At 34.4% G+C, this 22566-nt stretch overlaps 1 protein-coding gene across 1 annotated transcript in view; it reads left to right on the plus strand.

Annotated features, from left to right (window-relative positions):
- Nucleotides 1–22566, plus strand: part of LOC113404269 (polypeptide N-acetylgalactosaminyltransferase 2-like) — an 80800-nt gene that overhangs the window by 37279 nt on the left and 20955 nt on the right. Inside the window, exons 2-5 of the mRNA XM_064216039.1 lie at nt 11117–11349; nt 12567–12665; nt 13424–13491; nt 18831–19018. Coding sequence (XP_064072109.1) covers nt 11117–11349; nt 12567–12665; nt 13424–13491; nt 18831–19018 — 588 coding nt within the window. The remainder of the gene's footprint in view (nt 1–11116; nt 11350–12566; nt 12666–13423; nt 13492–18830; nt 19019–22566) is intronic.

Here is a 22566-nt window from a genome sequence, read left to right on the forward strand (position 1 = left end):
AAAATAAAATGATTACTCAAAATTATTTAAAGCGTTATAATGTGACGTATAGCAATGGCAACACTAAGCATATAAAATAACGAATATTACAACAAAAAAATCCAATGAAGTTCAACTTCTTTCAATTACTTTTGATAGGTCATTGTACAAATTAATTTGAATTTAAAGTCACTACTGGTTTTGGAATGTAGATTCTACGTAGATATACCTATTCAATTCGAAATTTAATCACATATATTGAAATATAGATTATCTTACATGAAAATAAATATATAGTTCCACGCTTTTTGTCTTTTTTATAATACTTGTATTAACGAACAGTTCGTAAAGATATGTCTCCTTGATTAAACATGGTTTGTAAGCTATCCAGCGAATTGAGATTCAAGTCTTGAAACTATCCAACCTTTGACTTGTAATAAGCGGTACGTTCATTCGATACATCACTAGAGAAAACAGGCATTTACATTCTCACTGACAATATATGAGTATCTAGTAAAAACAATTCTAGTGTACGTCAGAGAAAGGTGCATATTGCAATGTACATCAAATTATTGTACAAAAAAGTAACCACTCGGTCATTAAACACGTAATTTCAACTAAAACCCACTTAACAGCAAGAAATTGCCAAAAGCAATCAACCTGAATCTGTATAACTCAACCTAAACTAGTTAATTTAAATCATGACCACAGAGCTGCAATAGACAAACACATAATATGAAACTACGTTTTTTATATTATAGTGGTCAAGAGTAAGAAGAGTGGATATACATAAATAACGTTGTTTTTTTTTAAATTGTATTCGTAGATGTGCGCGCGACTTCGTGCGCGTTTGAATTGAACAAAAAAGTTATTGTTGTAGCCTAAGTTACTTCTTATTACACCAGCTCTCTGCCAGTAAAAGTCCCGTCAATAGCTCATGTATTTTGTTCATTTCATCGTTTTTGTATGTATCATGAACTTTTGTTCGTATTTGTCTAAAAACAAAACGAATTCTTAATTTAAAACATCGCATAGTTTTTTAAGAGCCATTGTTTTGCGTACATGAATGGATTTTTTTTTTCGACAATCCTGAGCCCGTTTTGCTCTTTAATCAACAAAAATATCTATAATATCAGGTAAAAAGTTACGCTGTCAAGTTGGTTTGGCAAACAGGATATCTCAACAATACAACTTTAGTTTAAATATAATTCCCACAAAAAAATTGTGCAAGAAATAATATTATCACAAGAGTTAATTGCATCTACTCCGTAATAAACAAGCGAGTTTCGTTTATTAAATATTACCAAGATAATCGATGATTTCAGGTTCAAACCCAGGCAAGCACCACTGAATTTTCATGTGCTTAATTTGTGTTTATAATTCATCTCGTGCTCGGCGGTGAAGGAAAACATCGTGGGGAAACTTGCATGTGTCTAATTTCAACCAAATCTGCCACATGTGTATTCTACCAACCCGAATTGGAGCAGCGTGGTGGAATATGCCCAAACCTTCTCCTCAAAGGTAGAGGAGGCCTTAGCCCAGCAGTCGGAAATTCACAGGTTGTTAATGTAATGTGAAAAAATATTATATAAAAGTCTCAGATTTCCGAGTGGATAAAAATAGCTTTGACCTTCGCAAATCTAAAAATATTCGCATTTCTATTCGCAAAGGAATAGAATATCAAATTTGTACGACGTGCGTCCGGAATATGATTTATATTCTCAGGAGAAACTTAATGTACTAAAAAAAACGTTTCGATCCTTTTGCGATGGAAAAACAGTGTTTACGTACACTTTTGATTAAAGCACACCTACTTTTCATTGCTGAAATATTATGCCGCTATACTTATGCAAGGAGTAGTTATCCAAAGGACTACTATTTCCAATTTGTTTAAGAATAGAAAATGAACCACATATTAATAAATGTACCACCTGGTGGCTGGCTCAGCTCCTAAACATAACAAAAGCCCTGGTGCAAGCATTGTTTTGGTGATCTCCATTCCTCTCAAAAATATTTTTAAAAGACCTTTCGGTGCGCTTTCCATCTGATCCAAGACTTGAACATGATCGGCGAGACGACCCCAACGCGCTGAACCCGGGTTTATTGCACTCCCTGCACCCTCGGCTATGACGGGCTTGGATCCTCTGAATAAAAACGAACACTGTCGGAAATATAATCAACTTCAATAATTATAACATGTTATAAATCGTCTAATTCTGCCTTCAGACCGCAAAACAGTAATACTGCTTTTTGACGATGGATGTGGACTAAACTTCTTGGACGAATACTCCACCAGTTCTCTTCCGATTCAATACTAGAGATTTTAAAAATTAAATATATTGCTTTTTATAGACATGCTATCTATCTATTTACCATTAGTTGACATTGATTGATCCAAAGCGAATAAATAAAGATTTAAATAAGTCTACTTTTACTTGAACTCGCCAAGTGTTCACTCTTATTGCTTTCTCGCCTTATATGTAATCGCATTACATTTGAATATCTTTGTGTACTATCTGAAAGTAATAGTTATTTAAACACTAATATTTAATATATTCAAAAACGTATTCATTTAAATTTCATTAGCATGCATAATTATTACATTTGATGTAACCTTGACATGTGAGCTGATGTTAGTAAAATATTAACACTCTATTCTAATTCGATTAACGCTGTAAGCAAATAGTACCATTTGTTCTTAATATATGTTTATGTTTTTTATGTAAATGAACATTAATTATACCGTTTCGCCGCTTTATTAGAATTCAAGTATCATCCCGAAGAAGGCAAAGTTAAAGCCTCTTAGGGCGGTCCCTAGCCGGAGTTATAAGAACTGAGATTTATAGTACCCAACATTTAATGATACAATTTGTAACATTACATACTGAGAGAGAAGAACCGAACTTGAACATAAGCGACCTCGCTAATTTTGCCATCTTTGACATAAGTAGTGGCACTAATATCATTTCTTTTGTCTTGTTTCTCATAATCGGTTCAATTTTGCCCCACTCGTCCGAATACTCAGTTGAATATTATATTTTTACATGAGAGTGCAGCCGGTGAGGGACTTCCCTAATTTTCAATGCTACAGCTGGAGTTAGCCCAAGACTTGGAGCTTATGTCACCGCAGTGTTTCGATGCGATTGAACCCACAAGCTAAGAATCACTTGTTTCTACCACTGAGCCATCTTGAAGGTCATTCTTTAAGCAAAAACTCCATATTGTAACATGTATTATAGCTCTAAATGGTATTTTATTCTTCTCAGGACAACATATTGGTATGTTTATAAAAATCCAATTAAAAACCTAGTTTATATTCAAGACAACAAAAACAAGCAATAAATGGTAATTTATATTCTACTCCTACATTAAAGAGAATTCTTTAGAGACCTGTCTACATAGCTTTGCTGTTTATATAATAGTTCAGGAGACCAAGTACTATTATTTGTCTTGTTTTCAATTCTTATACTGAATACGATAAAACATTAAGTAGGCACTTCACTGATGACATCCTAGTGACACATTTAGGCGACTATTTCCAACGAAGAATAGTCAAATGTGTAGCTCAATTTATACTGCACAAGTGGGCCTGATCACTCTCCATTCTCTTTTTCATTTCGGCAAATTGCATTCCAACACGACCGGATAGAGTTAAGGCGCACAACGGCTTTAAATGCTCTCTATGCATGGGACAGTTAATACAGTCATATTTCAGAGAATTTAATGACATTAAAATCTAATAACCATTAATTCATCCAAGCTCTGCATCTCTAGGACTATAGACTGGCCACAAAACCATCGAGGCTATTACTCGATAATATCAATATGACTGATGGTTATGCAAGGTTAATCAAATAGATTGATTTCTTAAGCACCGCAATCATTGTAAATCGATATTTTATATTCATCGTTTTACATATTATATATATAGCCATGCTTCGCAGTTTTATTCGCATTTAGCTTGAGGATTTCCAGATAAGTCAAATTTTTAAAAGTTAATTCACATTATAACCATATTCATTAAAGTATTTAACAGCGATCCCATGTGAAGTGTTCGGACCGTGCATGATAGTAAAAATTATATAACTCATACTATACATTAAAATAATATGAATGTTCATGTTCAATATTAAACTCAAAATCCCTATTCAATATAGAAGTCCATTCCATTTCAGTCCAAAGATACATTTGTCCTCATCGTGAAAACCTTGAGACAGACCGGAGAAAGAAACTCAGCCGGATTTTGTGCCAAAACAAAACGTAAAACTTTATAATATCGCCATGATGATTCTATTTTTAATAAATCGTAAGGTTCAATGTCAGCGGCGAATGTACGATAAGTCGACAACTTTGAAGCCAGTTCGAGAGTACTTGTCTCGATATATTCAAGCCCACTTCGTAAATCATTAGCATAACTTAGAAACATAACAGGTGTATCAGGCATTGCATTGCACACATGGACGCCATTACGATTATCGCAAGAACGTTCGCTGCTTAGCAACGAAGGTCTTTTTAAGGCAGAGTTGTTTCTAAGATAGCAGATGTGATGTTTTTTCTCATGTAATCATCAGTAAAAATGTACCTACACATTTGTCAATTTATAGAGATTTTTGGTAATCAGTGAAGATTTCACTATTTACTTGGTGTTAGGGTTCTATGCCCATTTTGTATGTATAATATAATATCTTTTTTCCCATGGTTGGTGGCGCATTAACGATGTTGGAATGATTAATATATCTAACATTGCTAATGTCTATGTTAGTGGTAACTATTTACCATCAGATAGCCAATTTCCCAGTCTACCTACCTGTCTTACGTCAGTAGAAAGAGAAGATGCCGTAACACAACAATTACAAGTGCTTTAAACTGACCGCCATTTAAATATATTTTAAATTGTATTCGTTCAGACAAGTAAGGCAAATAACTAGTACAAATTCTCATTCCGTAAAAATAGAGTTTGATCAGAAGAGTGAGAAAGACAGGAGATATATATAGAGCATGTATCTTCTCTTGTAAGCAATGATTGTAGTAGTAAGTAGTATAAATAAAAACCGGATCTCGGACTAAGGCCACTTTCACTTGCCTTTTGCAATTGTATTAGTGTGGTGTGTGTTTAATAGTGGGCATTGTTGGTCACAATTATGCGTTGAGGGAATGATCAATCAAAGCTTGTTAGGCTGGTTAGATTGTTGATTTTCGATACTCTTCAAGACTACTGACTCGTTTTGACTTCGTAAGCTTGCTTGAGATAAGAACTAATACGTATGTTTTGTTACTGCAACTTGTATTCGGTTGCGGTATTTGTAGAAATATTTAGTTTATGTTATTTATTAATTAATTGCTTCCCAAATGGCTGTCCGTCTGTCTAGTATGTAGCTTATTAGGTAGTCGATCCCGGGGTCCTGAGTTCAACCCCGGATCGGGCTGATAAAATTTGGTTTTTACGTGATTCAAATTTTCTGACGTAGTTTAAAGTTTTGGTTGCACTCCTATACCGTACTTAGCACGGCAAGTCTGTCCCGAGTTCAATCGCTCTCCAGTCTTGTTAAATTAGCTCATAATATATTACAGAATATGAGAATTAAAGCATATTCGCTCATACTTGTACTGTATTATATTTAACAGTAAATACATTTATTCCGACGCGATCGCGACGACCGTGTCCGTCACACTCACTTGATCTCCGTAACACTTGCACTTTCAATATCACCACACTTCCTCAGTATAGATAATACTGGTGTCCATCGGTCACATACATGTGGTTACGACTACATCACCATGACTCAGTAATCATTGCTATTATTTGCTTTCCATAAAACATGTAGCTAAATTCCACTTTCACGATATATCATAAAATACTGCAATCCATAAACAGGGAGCTGGTCATAAATTATTCGACTCAACATGCACAATGGAATAGCAAAAGCCGAAGATAGCCCAGTGGCTAGAAAGCGTGCGTCTTAACCGGTGATTGCGAGTTCAAACCCAGGCCATTGAAATTTCGTATGCTTAGAGTTTGTAATTCATCTCGTACTCGGCGTTAAAGAAAAAGATCACAAGGAAATCTGCATGTGTCTAATTTCAATGAAATTCTGTACATGTGTTACCTACACATTGGAGCAGAGTGGTGGCTCTAAACCTTCTTAGCTTTCTTAGCCCAGCAGTGGGACATTTACATGTTGCTAATTTACTTTTTGCACAATAGAAACAAAATAGTGAAGATCCTAAAGTTAAAGCTGTCTAGCTGTATCAATTTTTATTGTTCTCTTTTTACATACACTTAAGCAAAACTATGTTGCTCGCGGTTTTGCTCGCGTGGAAGTTGAATTTATTTACAGATGAACTTAAAATATGACCTATGAATTTAAGACCTCTTTGTATACCACATTGGTGTGTATTTCACCACTTCGGGTAGAATATCCAGATCACTTAAATAGATATCTACTCATTTTTGTCAGCAGCCCAAAAATAGAGGTTGTTTGGTCATGTTTCTAACTTGAAAAATAACGGTTTCCATGGTCCTATCTTAAATAGTTTACGCTCGGCGATGATGACTCAGTCAGTCAGGACATGTTATTTTATAATTATATATAATAAAAAAAGAAAAATAAACACAAGGGGCTAATTAACTATTTATAAATAAAGAATGTATTCTTAATTCAAATCAGATGGAAATCCGTTAATAACAAAGAATTTCAACCTTGACATAGCTGTTATATTTCAATATGTGAGTAATTATTGCGAGACTAGAAAATATTTTATCTTAGAGTCACAAAGTTGGGAAATCAAGAACAAAGTGTCATTCATTCTTTTCTTATAACCGCGTGGGAATATGACGAAGTATTTATATTATTTCAAACTGTACAAGTAGTTTAAATGTATTCCAAAAGGTTAAGTTAGGAGCGCAGAATCCAATGGTGAACAATAAAATAAGTGCAATACTCAATTGGGTGATGACGACGGTGATAATCGGCCTCTTCACTGATTTAAATCTCAATGATGAACGCAATGCGTAGGTATTATAGTTCACAAGTGTGCGCAAACAATCGGATTCAGACAACACGTTCGATCAAATCAATGGGTCGGTCTCGACCATCCGAAGCAACCGGAGACTTACGGTGCAGACCCAGTGGCTTCACGAAATATCTGAGCCATAAAAGTTCAATGAAACTGAAAATTACATGACACAAAACCCAATTACATTTTATGAAAACATCGAAATTAACGGTTATTGAAATAATTTGTAAATAAAGAAAACCGATAAATGAATAAGACAATATAAAAATTAGTAATTCTATCACTCTTATTTGTTATAACAGTGTGGGTAGCGAGGGTAGAGTAGAGAGCAGACGTCGAGAACCAGGAGAACTCTAATGGAGCTACACCTCATAACTCTATTAGAGCGCGTCACACCGTTCAACGTCACGACATCCGGGCCGGTCCTACACCCAAGCCGCGCCAACAGAATGTCGAAAATCAATATTTTAATTCACTTGAATTTGATATCGAATGAAAATCGTACTGACGCATTTTTTATATTACAAAGATACCTTCATAAAAGTATATAAATCATGTTAAAATAATAAAGGCGAAGTCTAGGTGTGTCTCGGTATCCACGGGTCCAGGCTCATACATAATTAATTTACTTCAAGAATCCTCAGCTTCCTTCAAAGTGTTTTGAAACTTAATGTAATATGAATAAGGTACAAATAGACGTAGCATTATTGTGATTTAATTATTCACATCCCGAAACTCGCACTACAGCATTTTCTCTGTATATTAATTAGAAACTTGTTCATATAGACATTTGTAACCGAAGTAGATGAAAAATTAAAATTTAATATTAAAGTACGATTATATTTCATATTTAGATTATGAAGACTAATAAATATATATATATACTAAATAATAATATAACCTATCTGATGTTATATTAAATCTTGTTTATTTTTAACTTAATTGCAAATAAATCGTTCTAAGCTGTAAAGTGCAGGTAACTAAACTGTCGATATTATTTGTAACCCCTACCAACATGTAAAATATTAAATTATATGAAATTATAGTTAAACTCAAAGTCAAAAACGTCATTCAATAAATAATAATAACAATACAATATCCGTATATTATACGAGCTTACTTCGTTCTCAACAAGTACTTAAATTTTTTCCCGAACCAGTAATAGTTATTACTTCAAAGTAAGTGTACTTCTACATTGAATAAATTAATTTTAAATTGGTTGCATTAGTTATTAAATGCAGGTTAAGTTCATAGAACCGATTGAAAAATCAAGAAAATCACGAGTCAATAATAGAGATGAAACGGATAGCAGTTTGGCCGGATACCGGATACCGGATATTCGGCCGACCATGTGGCCGGATAGCCGGGTATCCGGCCGCCGGATATCCGGCGAAACGAGCCGATCGCCAATGGGACCCTTATTCTTTGTGGGCAGCTAATGCCAAACAATATCCAAATTTAACAAAGTTTGCCAAAATCTACCTTTCTGCACCTTGCAGGAAGGTGTACTAATAGGTAAAGACTTTTTTCTGAAGCTGGCCTTATTTATGAAGAGAAACGCAACCGTCTGCTACCTCTCAATGCAGAGAAATTAGATTTATTCACCATAATTTGCCCTCAGTGCGGTATGTGTACTAATTCATTCATTTTCTTCGTATTACATTAACTTACTATTGTGTGATTAAAAATTTAGAACTAAAACTATATATTTAAGTTAAGTGATACTAAGACTAACTAAAGAATTACTCGAAAATATGTTTCTTTTATCCAGTTTTTTTTTATTCGGCCGGATGTCTATCCGGTATTCGAATAGTAGCTATCCGGTATTCGGCCGGATAGTATTATGGCGGCCGGATAGGCCGGATACCGGATAGTTACCGGATATCCGTTTCATCTCTAGTCAATAGTACTGTGAGGATTTGTATATATCGAAGATTTATAAATAAATTCACATTAGAACCGGTTATGAAGACAGAACAGGTTAGTTTTCCTCAAAGGAAATATGTAAAGGTCGGCAATATCTGTGATAATTATACATATTCTTAAAAAGAAATAAACATTATTAAAGTTATATTACAATTGACGTTGAATTTTTTCTAGCCACACGTATTGTTCCCAGTTTTTTTTTCGTTAGAGGATAAAACAGTTCTATAATTTATTTTGACTTCGTATACAGAACGACAAACATACCGATTAACAGGTAAATTTTCCATGATTAATTTCATATTCAAGCGCGATAAGTGATTGTTTTTTAAGATCAATTTTAAAGTTTATTTAGGTAACGTTTAATAGGAAAGGATTGAACCAAATCGAATTGTACTTTATTTAAAGAAACTTTTACAAGCAATTTTGAATCGCGATGTGATGGTTTGTATTAAATCGTATTAAACCTATCACCGGCTTGGAATGTAGATAGTCTACCGAAAAGAAAAAAACAAATAAGGAACTCTTTTCCAAAATTAAAAATAAAAATTTATGTCAATGAAATATGTACCTACAATTAATTTTATATAACCCTGCCTTAAGGTCAACAAGTATTAACTTCATGTTTTTATCAATATTAAGAAGTATATTTTTATTAGACTTAATTTTAATATCACCAAACATTTTCATAAAATACTTCCAGTGTACGTACGATTATAATATGAAAAAAATATATTAATAAATGAAAGAAAACGATAATCATATATCGATAAACGTATTAATTGTTGCTAACAGTAACAACGTAACAACACTATTCGTGTTACCTTGACACATGACATGCCGCCGCTAAACGTATAATGTGTTGTTTATGTAAATAGTCTAGTTCTCAGCGAAACCTGTTCATAGCTTGCAACAAACTTGTTATTACGAAACCAATTCGTTATGAATGACTCCACTGATATTTAAATTTAAGAAACGGACAGTTTTAGTTGTGAAAGGTAATAGAAATTAATTATTGAATTGTTTGTTTCGCAAGTAAAATCTAAACGAGATCAATATAACAAATTATTGTTATTTGGTGGTAGAATAGCGCTCTTTTTTATCATATAGTTTGGCGGACGAGCAAATGACGTGATGGTAAGTGGTCACCACCGCCCATAGACAATGGCACAATAAGAAATATCAACCCTTCCTTAACCTTGGGAACTAAGATATTATGTCCCTGGTGGCTGTAGTTACACTGGCTCACTCACGCCTTAACTTTGTCTTTACGCATGAGTAATACATATACAAGAGTGTAAATTGCTTGGTACTTCGTTTTGCTTTAAAGAAGAAATAAGAGTGAAGATGTAGATGCTCCGTCTGCGTGCAGCTCTTTCTAACAATACTACTCGGTGGTACGGCTTTGTCTAAGCTCGCCTGGATAGGCAACACTCATCATCCTGTCGCCAAACAGCAAACCTAAGTATTATTATGTTCCGGTTTGAAGATTGAGTGAGCCACTAACTACAGGCTCACGAGACAGAACATCTTAGTCGCCGTGGTTGGTGACGTATTGGCGATGTAAGGAATGGTGAACCTTTAGTACGTCGCCTATAACTATGGCCATATTATTACTAGCTGAATCTTTTGCTGCGGCTTTACCCGCGCGATGTTTATAAAACACAATTTTTTACTGCCTTAGTTTTTTTAGGAGTTTCGTAAAATCCATTCTTAGCGGATGCCTACACCTATAAGTAAACCCGAGTTTACGTGATTAATCAATAAATTATATTTCGCTTTTATATATGTATACATAGATAATTAAAGGTCTTTTGTCAAGATTCCCGTGAATAGGGCCCATTTTCCCCGCGACGTTAGATAACCAAAATAGTACATAACTGCGTAGTTCTAGTTTGTAACTGCAATTGCACTATGAACGAAGCTCAAACTATTTCGTCCACCAATTCGTATATCGACTAGTAAGGCGTTAATTCATCCCTATTCTATCCCTATATATATTGTGGACCAGTTGTTCCACAATTTGACCCCTCTGTTCTGACGAATAGTTAACAACTACACTCTATTAATTCCATCCAAGTGTGCATTCGACTTAAGCAAGTAATGAAATAAATCATACACGACAAATAAAAAGAACCCCAAACATAACATCAATATCATGTAGAAAATATTCTAAATATCATATATTTTGTTACAGGAAGAAAATATAGCACTTCGACTCATAAAGCAGCACTCAGATATAGAAGAGCCTGAGAGCAGCCCCGCTTCTCCCGAGGAGTACACGGGAAGTACAGGGAAGTACTTCGACGAAGCGGGATATGTCGCGGGGGGTGCGAAGGACAACGACCCCTACGTGCGGAATCGATTCAATCAGGCTGCGTCTGACAACTTATCCAGTAACCGCGCCGTTCCAGACACGAGGAACGCCATGTGAGTTTACATTACCATTCATGATAATCAATCGCGCTACTAAGGAATATGTTCTCTTACTTCCCACACAATATCCGTATCAATTGAACAGGATAAATAAACTAACTAGGCTGTTAGGCTGTTCTTGAATTGCAATGAATATGACTCAAAGGCAGCGCCGGTTTCATTGGCATTCGTATGCCTTAACAAAGCGAAGTGATTGTTATTCAATTTGTCGGTAGCGTTTCAGTTCCAATTATATTTAGGAAAGATATCCTGTATCGGGTTACTAGAAATTGAAATAGTGTTTGCTTTCTGCCTCGATCTATGTCTAAGTATTGTTGTGTGTATAAAATCTCGTCAGTCTATCTTACAAAGTTACAGACCGTAAGCTTCTGTAGACAAATCTTTTCTGTCAATATATTCTCATCTATAAATTGAAATTATATATATTTCTAATCAGTGGTAGCCCTTAAGGTTGGCGAATTGCCTGACTGCTTTATTACCTCGTTAGCTTAGTGGCTAGGTTATAAGGCAGAAGATTCCGAGGTCCTAAGTTTAAAGTCCGGATCGGGCCAATAAATACTGTGCGGAGGGCTTGTAAAGCCATTGTCTCTGCAGCCTTCGCTTTCCATCTGTCGAGTAAAATTGCGAAAATGTAGATTACACGCACATATCTACATTTTCGCAATTTTATTTTATCGTTAATGCTTCTAAGGTTTTGACATATTCGTAATGGGCGTATATCACGTAATATTCATATATTATGCTACATATATGATGTTTCGTATATTTACTATCTCGCTCACTTACAAAACACTGTAAAAACTATAACAGATATTTCTTAATCCACAGACTAATTTACCCGAAAAGCTTTACTCAAATCGAACTGATATTTTTCGTATTCCGCGTTGTCAACTATATAAACTCTTCTGTTTTATATTATACGAGTAATCTAGCAATAGCCGGTAAAATAGTCCTGATTGTGTAAATAGTTCAGTGTTGCTTGCCTGGGTTTGTACCCGTAACCATCGGTTAAGATGCACGCATTCTAACCACTGGGCCATCTTAGCTCGGAGGGTGATTAGTTTAACAATACTGTCTTTCGCTTTCGAATGACAAATCAATTATGACTGAAAGAGTAAAATCGATATAATTACCTAAACATCCGCTACGCAGATGTAAAAAAATAAAGCCGTATGTATTATAACAAATTATTTATAACCAATCATTCACAGGTGCCGACTAAAAAAATACGATGAAGATCTGCCCGACACCAGTGTTATCATAACCTTCCACAACGAAGCGCGGTCCACACTCCTACGCACCATCGTTAGGTAAACAATCAATTTGAATTACATATTTTATATCTCAAATATGATAATAGAATTTGTTTTCTGATATTATTAAAACCATAGTGAGTAAAACCCGGTTATTTTGTTCAAAAATCTATCAGAATATTAGATATTTGATAGTAAAATTATCTTATTGACATTTTGAGACACTACTTCTTCAAACATTTATCCTACTATTCGATATTCGTTGCCTTCTGATCTGAAAATAGCAAGATAATGGAGGCTTCCGAATAACGCCTCATAAACAATTATAACATCTCTTATTGTACATATTAACCGATTGTTATGTGACTACGGTATTTACGAAACATTTTTATGTTAACGATTTTGAATTACGCCACATTGATAATTTAACCATTCGTAACCAAAACGAGTAATTTATTGAATATTGTAACCGGAGATCAAATAGTTTGCCGCAGGTGTGTTTTATCTCGGACGTGTTAATATATATTTGTTATGAAATTATTTAAACAATAATGAATACTATAAAATCCTTATAAATCCTCTTAGATGGTTATAGAAAACTTTTAGGGCTTAAACCACCACGCTATATTGCGAGGCGATGGATGCAATATAGCAGCTAATGTATCATCCATCGAGGAGCTCAAGATGATTAAGTTCGAAATAATCAAGTCTTATGACGGCGCAATGGTTGGCTTGAATCAATCTGAACCCCGAATATTTCGTTTAAATCCACTTATTCGAATCACTGGGCTTCTAATCGTTTATATTAATTACAGTGTGCTGAACAGAAGTCCGGAACATTTGATAAAAGAAATTATCCTCGTCGACGACTTCAGCGATAATCGTAAGTATTGTGTTGAAAGAAGTGTTCCGTAGATATTTATTATACGAATTAACTAACACTTTAGAATATTTTATTATTTTATTCTTCTTATGGACTTTATTTGATTAATTCATTAATTAAATAAGGCTTCGTACTCAATACTGTGTATTTCATCTGAGAAAAGAGTGACTACTGAATTTCTTGCCAATTATTATTGGTTGAATCATCTTGATCTTGAAGTGACGTGCTCCTCAAAAATAACGAGATGACGTTTTAGCTCAGCAGTGGGATATCTTATGTTACTTTACACTTTCATAGAGACTATATGCATATAAATGCATGCCTTGTACCTCGTTGGTCTAGTAGCTAAATATAAGACCGCAGATCTCGAAGTCCTAGGTTCAAACTCCTGGTCAGATCAATAAAAAGTTATTGAGACTGGAAGTTAGAAATGTGTATACTCCTGTGCCTTCAAGCCGTTGAACTGTTTCCGCTCCGATTATGAGAGTGAGGTATTTCCTCCACTCTCATAACCGGAGCGAATGAGTGAATGTGTTTGCGCACATACTTGTGCGATATTGTCCTGCTTGGATGGTCTCCATTGATATTAGGTGTTGTGGCCACAATTGGTCAATTCGACATGATACACACATTTTAATTGGTGGTATTACACAGTCAGACGTAAAGACTGGTTTCATTATAATAGTGCGATTAGAAAACCATAGAAAATTGATGCTTACAAATAACAAAAGATAGCCTAACAAAACGACACACGGGAGAGATAATTATACATCCATTTTCATATAAACGCGCGTTTAAAAAGCAATTTCGTTTCGGTTCGCTTGCATTGAATATGAAAGAGTCGAATTATATTTTAAACACTCATCGTACGATACGGTTTAACGTTTGATGGAATGTGCCAAAAGTGGTAACTGTCAATGCTATTAGCTTATCAATTTAATCAATGTACGAAACAATGTAATCGAAAACATGCTTTACTTGAAGCATATCAAGGCTTCAAGTTTTCAATTTCTTATCCTAGTTAATACTATAAATTTATATGTCAGTTTATTTATGTTTTTAGTCAAACGATCACGATATTTTACATTTAGTCACCAACACAACCTCCGTCCTCGTCTTACCCGCACTCACCGGTAAAGCCTTGGAAACTGGTCTATACTAATATTATAAATGTGAAAGTAACTTTGTATGTCTATTTGTTGCTCATTAATGGTTAAACCAATGAACTCAATTTGATGAAACTTTGATATGGACCAAGCTTGAACTGCGAGGATTTTTTGAGGAAGGAGGCTTTTTATGCATAATACCTGACAATCAAAATATAAAATTCGAGCGCTGACGCGAGCGGCAACTAGCAATTGATTTAATGTATCAAGGTCTTTATTGAACATAGACGCATTAACAGATGTTGACTTAAGCTGAGAATACTTTTTTCGTGTAGTTTCATTTCTGTTAAAAAATATTGTGATGTCAGCGAAATGAAGCAGTTGTTATTATATAGGGACAAGTAGAACTCAACGTAAATCTCGATCGTAAAATGTTTAAAGGCATATACGTATCTAAATAATGACAATATCATATGTATGTTTGGCATGTGCCAACCACCGAGGTTATGTAACCTTGGTGGTTGCAGTTTAACAGTATGGCCATTATCTGACTAACGAAACGAGCAATTTTCATTATAGTTTTTATGTTGTTACTTATAATAGGATGAGACGAGTAAAAAGCTACCAGAGTCAAAGATCAAACCGGCAATAGGGTACTTTCGAGGTTCGGTAATGAAAAATTAATTAGGAAATGTGATAAAAATTAAAATATATGTAGAAATATACTTCAATATTCGGATTTTGATTCATAAAAGCCCATTATTGTTTCATTATATTTAAATAAAATTTCGTAATTTTTAGTCTGTATATCACGAGAGTGTGACATCGTATAGGCAAAAACTGTCATTTCAATATCATCTGACACTTATCTGGAGTTTTAATTCTAGTATTTGTACAACTAGACACTACACACCAACTATAGCGATTGTAATTTATTATTTTCCCAAAATACACCAACTATTTATAGCTGTCAACGTTGAATGAGTATCGGTCGTACATACGCAACTGTTGTTTTTCCAATATTACGTCACCAAAATGACTGACAGCGTTTTTGCGAGACTAAAAAAGGTTTAAAATTTCATTGAATTATACGGCACAAAACGTGTTTATTTTGCCGAAATATATTTTTTGCGGCTTTTTATTACGAAAATCAACATTTTGAATTACTTTTTCAAAGATAGCAGAATACCCTATTTGCTGCCAACCACGAGAATAGGATGTTAAATCTCTCGCCTTTAATTACACTGGCCCACTAAAGAAAAGATTTGATGAATAGAAAAATTTTACATCGTCGTAGGTCGTTAGTAAGTGCCACCTACTTCTCACATATTCTACTCCCAAAAAATAATACTCAGGTTTCAAGAATGAGTGGGCCAGATGGTGACCATTTACCATCAGGTGACCCATCGGTCTACTTGTATAAAAAATATACAAATTACTTACCACTTATTATATATTTTTTTTATTAATTAGTAGTAGAAGTTACTCTTAACTTATAACAAGAAAGATTTAATTAAGCCTGTTGTATTGTTAAGACAAATCACACAATACATTAAAATACATTTGTGCAATAAGAATATTCATTCATAAATCCATTAAACTAAAATCTCTATGGGAAATCAGTCAAGCTATTACGACTTGCATTATTGTGAGCGCATAGAACATACGATTATTCCACTAATCGACGGATCTAAATATGTATATGTATATTGTATAATATAATGGATATTAAAGTAGAAGAGATATCTAATACCTGAAATCAAAATCCACGCACCCCCCCCCCCCCCCCATCTCTTACACGCAGTTGAATCCGCGTAAGAAAAATTGCAATTTATAAACATGACAAAAATATTTTTTACAATATTAGCTGGAGATAATTGTATCTCATAATATCTATAAAGTTATTTTTAGCTATAGTGTTAGACGTTATTTTAACATTACTCATGACATTGTTATATGCCATGGACCGTATATAATCAAGAGCTAGAACAATATACATAGTGATTGAACTAGGATTTATAAATGAACAACTGTAAATGTACCGCTGGGCAAAAGCTTTCTTTACAATAGGTGAGAAATAGAAGGAGAATTTGAAAGAGACATTTTGGAATGTATTCCACGCTTCTTCATCGGGAAGAGTTTCATCTGATGCATTCAAATTGCTCGCGATGTTTTCCTTAACCGTTACATGACGTTTATTTTATTTTTAATACAAATTAAGCACAAGACAATCTAATAAGACTGACAATACTGAGACATCGCGGTTTCATAAATTAATATCTCAATTTATTTTTGTCTCATTTGCTGTTGAAACACTTGGACCATGAAGTAGTAGTACATTATTCTTCATTAAAAGTATCCTCCTCGCCTTATTGCCTCCACTGGCTGGTTCTTTGCCCAGAGGATCGGAATTGCGATTCAACGAGGAAATGCTGCTAGCATTCTTGCCACCATTCTACGCGGTCAATTTATACAGTAATTATTTTTAATTCATATTTGTATATATTTAAGGACTGTTGACCATTAATATCAAGAAATACGTGACGAATACTACCTTCATGTACTTTAGCATTATATCCTGTTCATATATTAAATATGACTTTACTACTGAAAGCTTATTAACTGACAAATGATAAGTGTCTGCGGGACCTTACCGTGCCCCAGGAAGAAGACGTACTCGTCGACTTGATGGGGTTAAAGGCTATCTGTACGTCGCGTGTTTCTAACAAAATAATCAATATTATTGTGCATGTACATATTGTAAGGATATTTTAAGTGAATCGTAAATATTTAATAATAGATTTTGATGCACAAGTTACAAAGACGGATTACATTAAAGTTGTATATAAACATATTAAATTGTTAACGTATCTATACTGGGAGTCTACCTCTCGACTGTTGACTAGATGCAAGCCCTAGTTCGGGTCACTACAATTCAAATCAAATCAATTTTATTCAAGTAAACTTCACAATGAAGCGTTTTTGAATCGTCGATATTTAAATACTACCACCGTTTCGGAAAGCGGCCTCCAGCGAGAAGAAACGACAAGAAACTCACATAGTTGCTCTTTTCAAATAAACAGATTTACAATGCTGCTTTTACAATAAAATTAGTGTCCTGTGGCGTTTTTTTCTACATAAGTATTAGTGATTTTTTCTGACGATAAAATCTTATTAGCAGACGGGAGTTTTGAAGTTAACATTGCTTGCACTTCCGTACCATGAAAAGCAGCGCGTCATACATCCCAACAATCTCCAGTCATGTTAAATTTGTCATCCCATTGAATTATGAGAGTCAGGGTGCCCTTGTATATGTCATCGTATTTTAGCCCTACTGAATATATATATTTATTATATACACATATAGATGTATTTTAACATAAACATTGTATCATGTTGCTTTGATACACCACGAATCAATCATACAGGTATATTGATTATCATTACAGTAACTTGTATTATATACACACATCATATAATATAACACATATCAAATCCTCGTAGAAAAGTTACACGGAAATATCCACAATGGACACAATATTGTTGCCATTATTATTTATTCGATTCATACAAACATAAACTAGCCATGAAACGGAAACTTATGACACTGAAACTTCATGGCTAGTTTTGTTTGTATGAATCCGATAAAATTAATAAACTTAATTCAATGTTGTTTACACCTTTAAAGACGTATCACTTTGTACGTTACCCAAGTCAGATATTAATTTTAAGTGCTTAGTGATAAGTTGATGATGTAACTTTTCCAATAAATAAAAATAAATAAATAAACTTATTTCTTTTGTACTAATAATAACAAACGATTCCATGTTAAAGCTTTTCAAAGGCTTTATTGTTGTGATCAACATGCGAAAATAGAGAGCGCTCCCTCACGACATACTTATGAACTGTCATATCTTGTGTGCTAGTATTCTGTGTCGTTGGGTCGAAGATAAAAGTTTATTAAGCATTTCTAAATAAATTTTTCGCTATGTTAATTCGACCATTTTCTCCTTCCCAGTCGTTTCCTCATTACTTAGGGTCGTGATCACCATATAGATGTTTTTTTTAAAGGTATATACGAAAAATATAATATGTAGCAAAGCAAATATTCCTTGTCTAAATAAACTTCAGACCTATTATAGAGATTTATACCCTAATTATGATCTAGTTAGACTATCGTCTCCAGAAATTGTTGCTCAGAGCAGCTAAATTTAACTAAGGTTAATTTTACAGCCGAGGACGGCGCTGCACTGCGGGCGATACGCAAAGTCCACGTTATACGAAACTCCAAACGGGAAGGTCTCATGAGATCTCGAGTTCGAGGCGCTGATGCTGCAACCGCACCAGTTCTCACCTTCCTCGATTCTCACGTAGAGTGCAATGTACACTGGCTGGAACCACTGCTGCAGAGAATTAAAGAGGTAAGGCTTACTTCTGTTTATAATCCGATTCCAATAGGTAGGATTAACACGTATGAACTACTTTGACCTCGAATTGATACGTCACTATTCGAGATTGAGATGTAAAATAATCTATGGTATCATTCATTATGGATTCCTGAAATGAATGTTTTGAATGTCGGTGATTTTGTTAACAGACCTTTGGAAATAAAATGAAAGTGGTGTGAACGTGTTTATAATATAACAAAGCTGCGAAAAACGTGCGAAAGTTCCAAAGTTTGGTTATATATACTACTGCCATTCTTCAATCACACTATATCTGATTTTACAATTCAGTAATTGATTAATATTCGTCAGTTTTGCAAAAGTTTTACCGTTTTTTAATTGATAGTTCAGTAATGCTCGGATGTGCTAGCAATGTCAAATGTCACTTTTTTATGTTCTGGCAATTGTTCTTCGAAAACTTTACCGATTAATATAAGGCATAAACATTCATATTGGACGAGGACGTGTCCCAGTTTAGAAATAACGAGCAGAGGCCGCGAAATATGAAATTAATAGTACGAAGGTCTATAAGGTGTCAAGTTTGGGTCAACATTAAATTAGTTAACAGGGTCTTGTAAGTAATGAAATCACTACTGAATTTAGCCTGACTGGTGTGTTTCATCACCAGTTTTAGTTTAAATCAACTGTAACACTATCTTCTATTGTGAGTTCAGATAACTAAATGGATATATTACGTGTATTCACCAGAGGGTGTAGGTTCAAATTCAGACAAGCGTTATTATATTTTGATGCCTACATTACATTAGCAGCCTGTAAATTTCGCATTGCTGGGCTAAGGATGTCTCTCCCTTTGAGGAGAAGGTTTGGAGCATATTCCACCACGCTGCTGCAATGCGGGTTGGTGGATACACATGTGGCAGAATTTCGTTGAAATTAGACACATGCAGGTTTCCTCACGATGTTTTCCTTCCCCGCCGAGCACCAGATGAATTATAAACACAAATTAAGCACATGAAAATTTAGTGGTGCCTGCCTGGGTTTGAACCAGAAATGATCGGTTAAGATGCACGTGTTCTAACCACTGGGCCATCTTGGTTCAACTCCTTGTGTCCTTAATTTATGTTTATTATGAATCAAGAGAAGGTCTGCCTAGAACTGAACTGGAAAAGCATGGTTGTATAAACTTCAAGTCATCTCCTTTTTAGGGTGCCGTAGCCAAATGGCAAAAAATGGAACCCTTATAGATTCGTCATGTCTGTCTGTCTGTCTGTCTGTCCGTCCGTATGTCACAGCCACCGATATTTTTTTCCGAAACTATAAGAACTATACTGTTGAAACTTGGTAAGTATCAAACCCATACGTGTGCGGTGTCTATAGATAGGTCTTCAAAAATTATATTGAGGTTTCTAATATCAGTTTTTTCTAAACTGAATAGTTTGGACTAGAGACACTTCCAAAGTAGTAAAATGTGTGACCCCCGCCCTCTGTAATATCTAAAATAGGAAAATGATAAAACTAAAAAAAATATATGATGTTCATTACCATCCAAACTTCCACCGAAAATTAGTTAGAACGAGATTTAATAAATAGTTTTTTTTAATACGCCATCAATCGTAAATCGCAATTAACTTTTCATTCAATCAACTCAAATATAAAAATAAAAATAAAACACACTATTATTAAAACATCGATCAAAGTTTCCACGACCTACAAGAACTTTTATATTATGTTACTTGCTGCTACGGAACCCTTCATGGACTAGTCCGACTCGCCCTTAGCCGCTTTTTATTCATCAGCGCTTAGCTGAAAAACTCTTTAACATGTATTATAATAATAATAATAAATATTGGACAACATCACATACATTACTCTGATCCCAATGTAAGTAGCTAAAGCACTTGTGTTATGGAAAATCAGAAGTAACGACGGTACCACATACACCCAGACCCAAGAAAACACAGAAAACTAATGAACTTTTTCTACATCGACTCGGCCGGGAATCGAACCCGGGACGTTGGAGTGGCGTACCCATGAAAACCGGTGTACACACTACTCGACCACGGAGGTCGTCATAACATAACATTGCAATGTAGAAAATGTCCCACTTTTTTACATTGTATTAAAAAAGACTTACAAGCTCCGTGGTATCGCGTGTAATAAAAGTTAGAACACTATGTTTCTCTGTATAATTACATATATTATAATATAATACGGCAAAATAATGTAACTTTAATTTAGTCTCGGATATTATGATTAACTAAGTAGATTTATTTGAAGCATTATACTCGTGAATATTGTTTATAAACTCTTTCTAACTATCGAGACGATGTTTAAAGCTAGATTGGCGAGGCCTTAGGCAATGATTACAATAATTCTAAGCTTAGAGTGAAAGGGAGTGAACATAATCAGATATGTTGTTGCAATTCTTAGAATAAGCTCCAGAATATTTCATAATCCAATTCCCAGCAAACGAAATCGTATTGCATTGCAGTTTAATAACCATTTGACTCACACGATTATTGAAAAAAAAATATTTGGTACTAAGACGTTTGGTCTATTGTGTCTTTTAATACACAAACATTCGACTAACCAACGTTTGATAATGATATCAGAACAAATGAGTGAAAATGATCACAGATTAAATCAGAACACATTTGAAACCGCAACACAATCGTGACATGTCAGAAAGTGGTGATTTACGACGTTGAGTTTTTTTATATAAAATAGGTAGGCGGACAAATAGGCCCACTGATGGTAAGGGGTCACCACTGCATTGGCACTTAAAGAAATATTAACCAAATCTTACATTGTCAATGCGCCGCCACTATAAAAAACCGATGTTATGTCTCCTGTACCTGTAGTTGCCTTAGCTCACTCACCATCATTGAAACACACTTACTTTACAATACTTAGTATCGCTGGTAGGCGGTAGAATGTGAAAATCATCATTGTGAGTCTTTTATCAACATTTCACAAGTGAGATAAATAGGTAAGTATTCTTATAGAATATGTTTGCAGCTATCAGCTCACAGATAAACAAACACAGTTACCGTAAACGATATTGGATATCAACTTAACGTGCTTTTTATTCCATCGAAGGGATCAAATTATACTTAGGAAATATTGCTTAATAAAAATAAACTACAATATTTATATGCCAGTAACAAAATAACTGTTCGACTCGCAAATATTATCATTCAATATCAATCACGTTGTTTCTCTATTATAGTATCTGAATCCCTTCCATACCCTCCCCTTCTTCCATTACTGGTTGTTGAACTGTTATTCAACAGAAGCTTATATAGTTTTATCTGCGTTCAGTGACCCGTATTGAAGATTTACTATGAATTGGACATTTATGGACATTCGCTTCATTTAAAACATTATACATAACTGAATTACATTTATAAAAAACTTTATGTAAATATTTATTTATCGTTATTGTAGGCATATAATATTACTACCAAATATTTTTAAGATTTTTCAATTTACAATCGTGTAGACGAAAAAGCTTTGTTTTCCTTACCGTAATATTGTTAGGCTTGAAGGATTTTTTGTCGTTC

The sequence above is a fragment of the Vanessa tameamea genome, chromosome 10, assembly GCF_037043105.1.
Source record: "Vanessa tameamea isolate UH-Manoa-2023 chromosome 10, ilVanTame1 primary haplotype, whole genome shotgun sequence".
Classification (NCBI taxonomy): Eukaryota; Metazoa; Arthropoda; class Insecta; order Lepidoptera; family Nymphalidae; genus Vanessa; species Vanessa tameamea.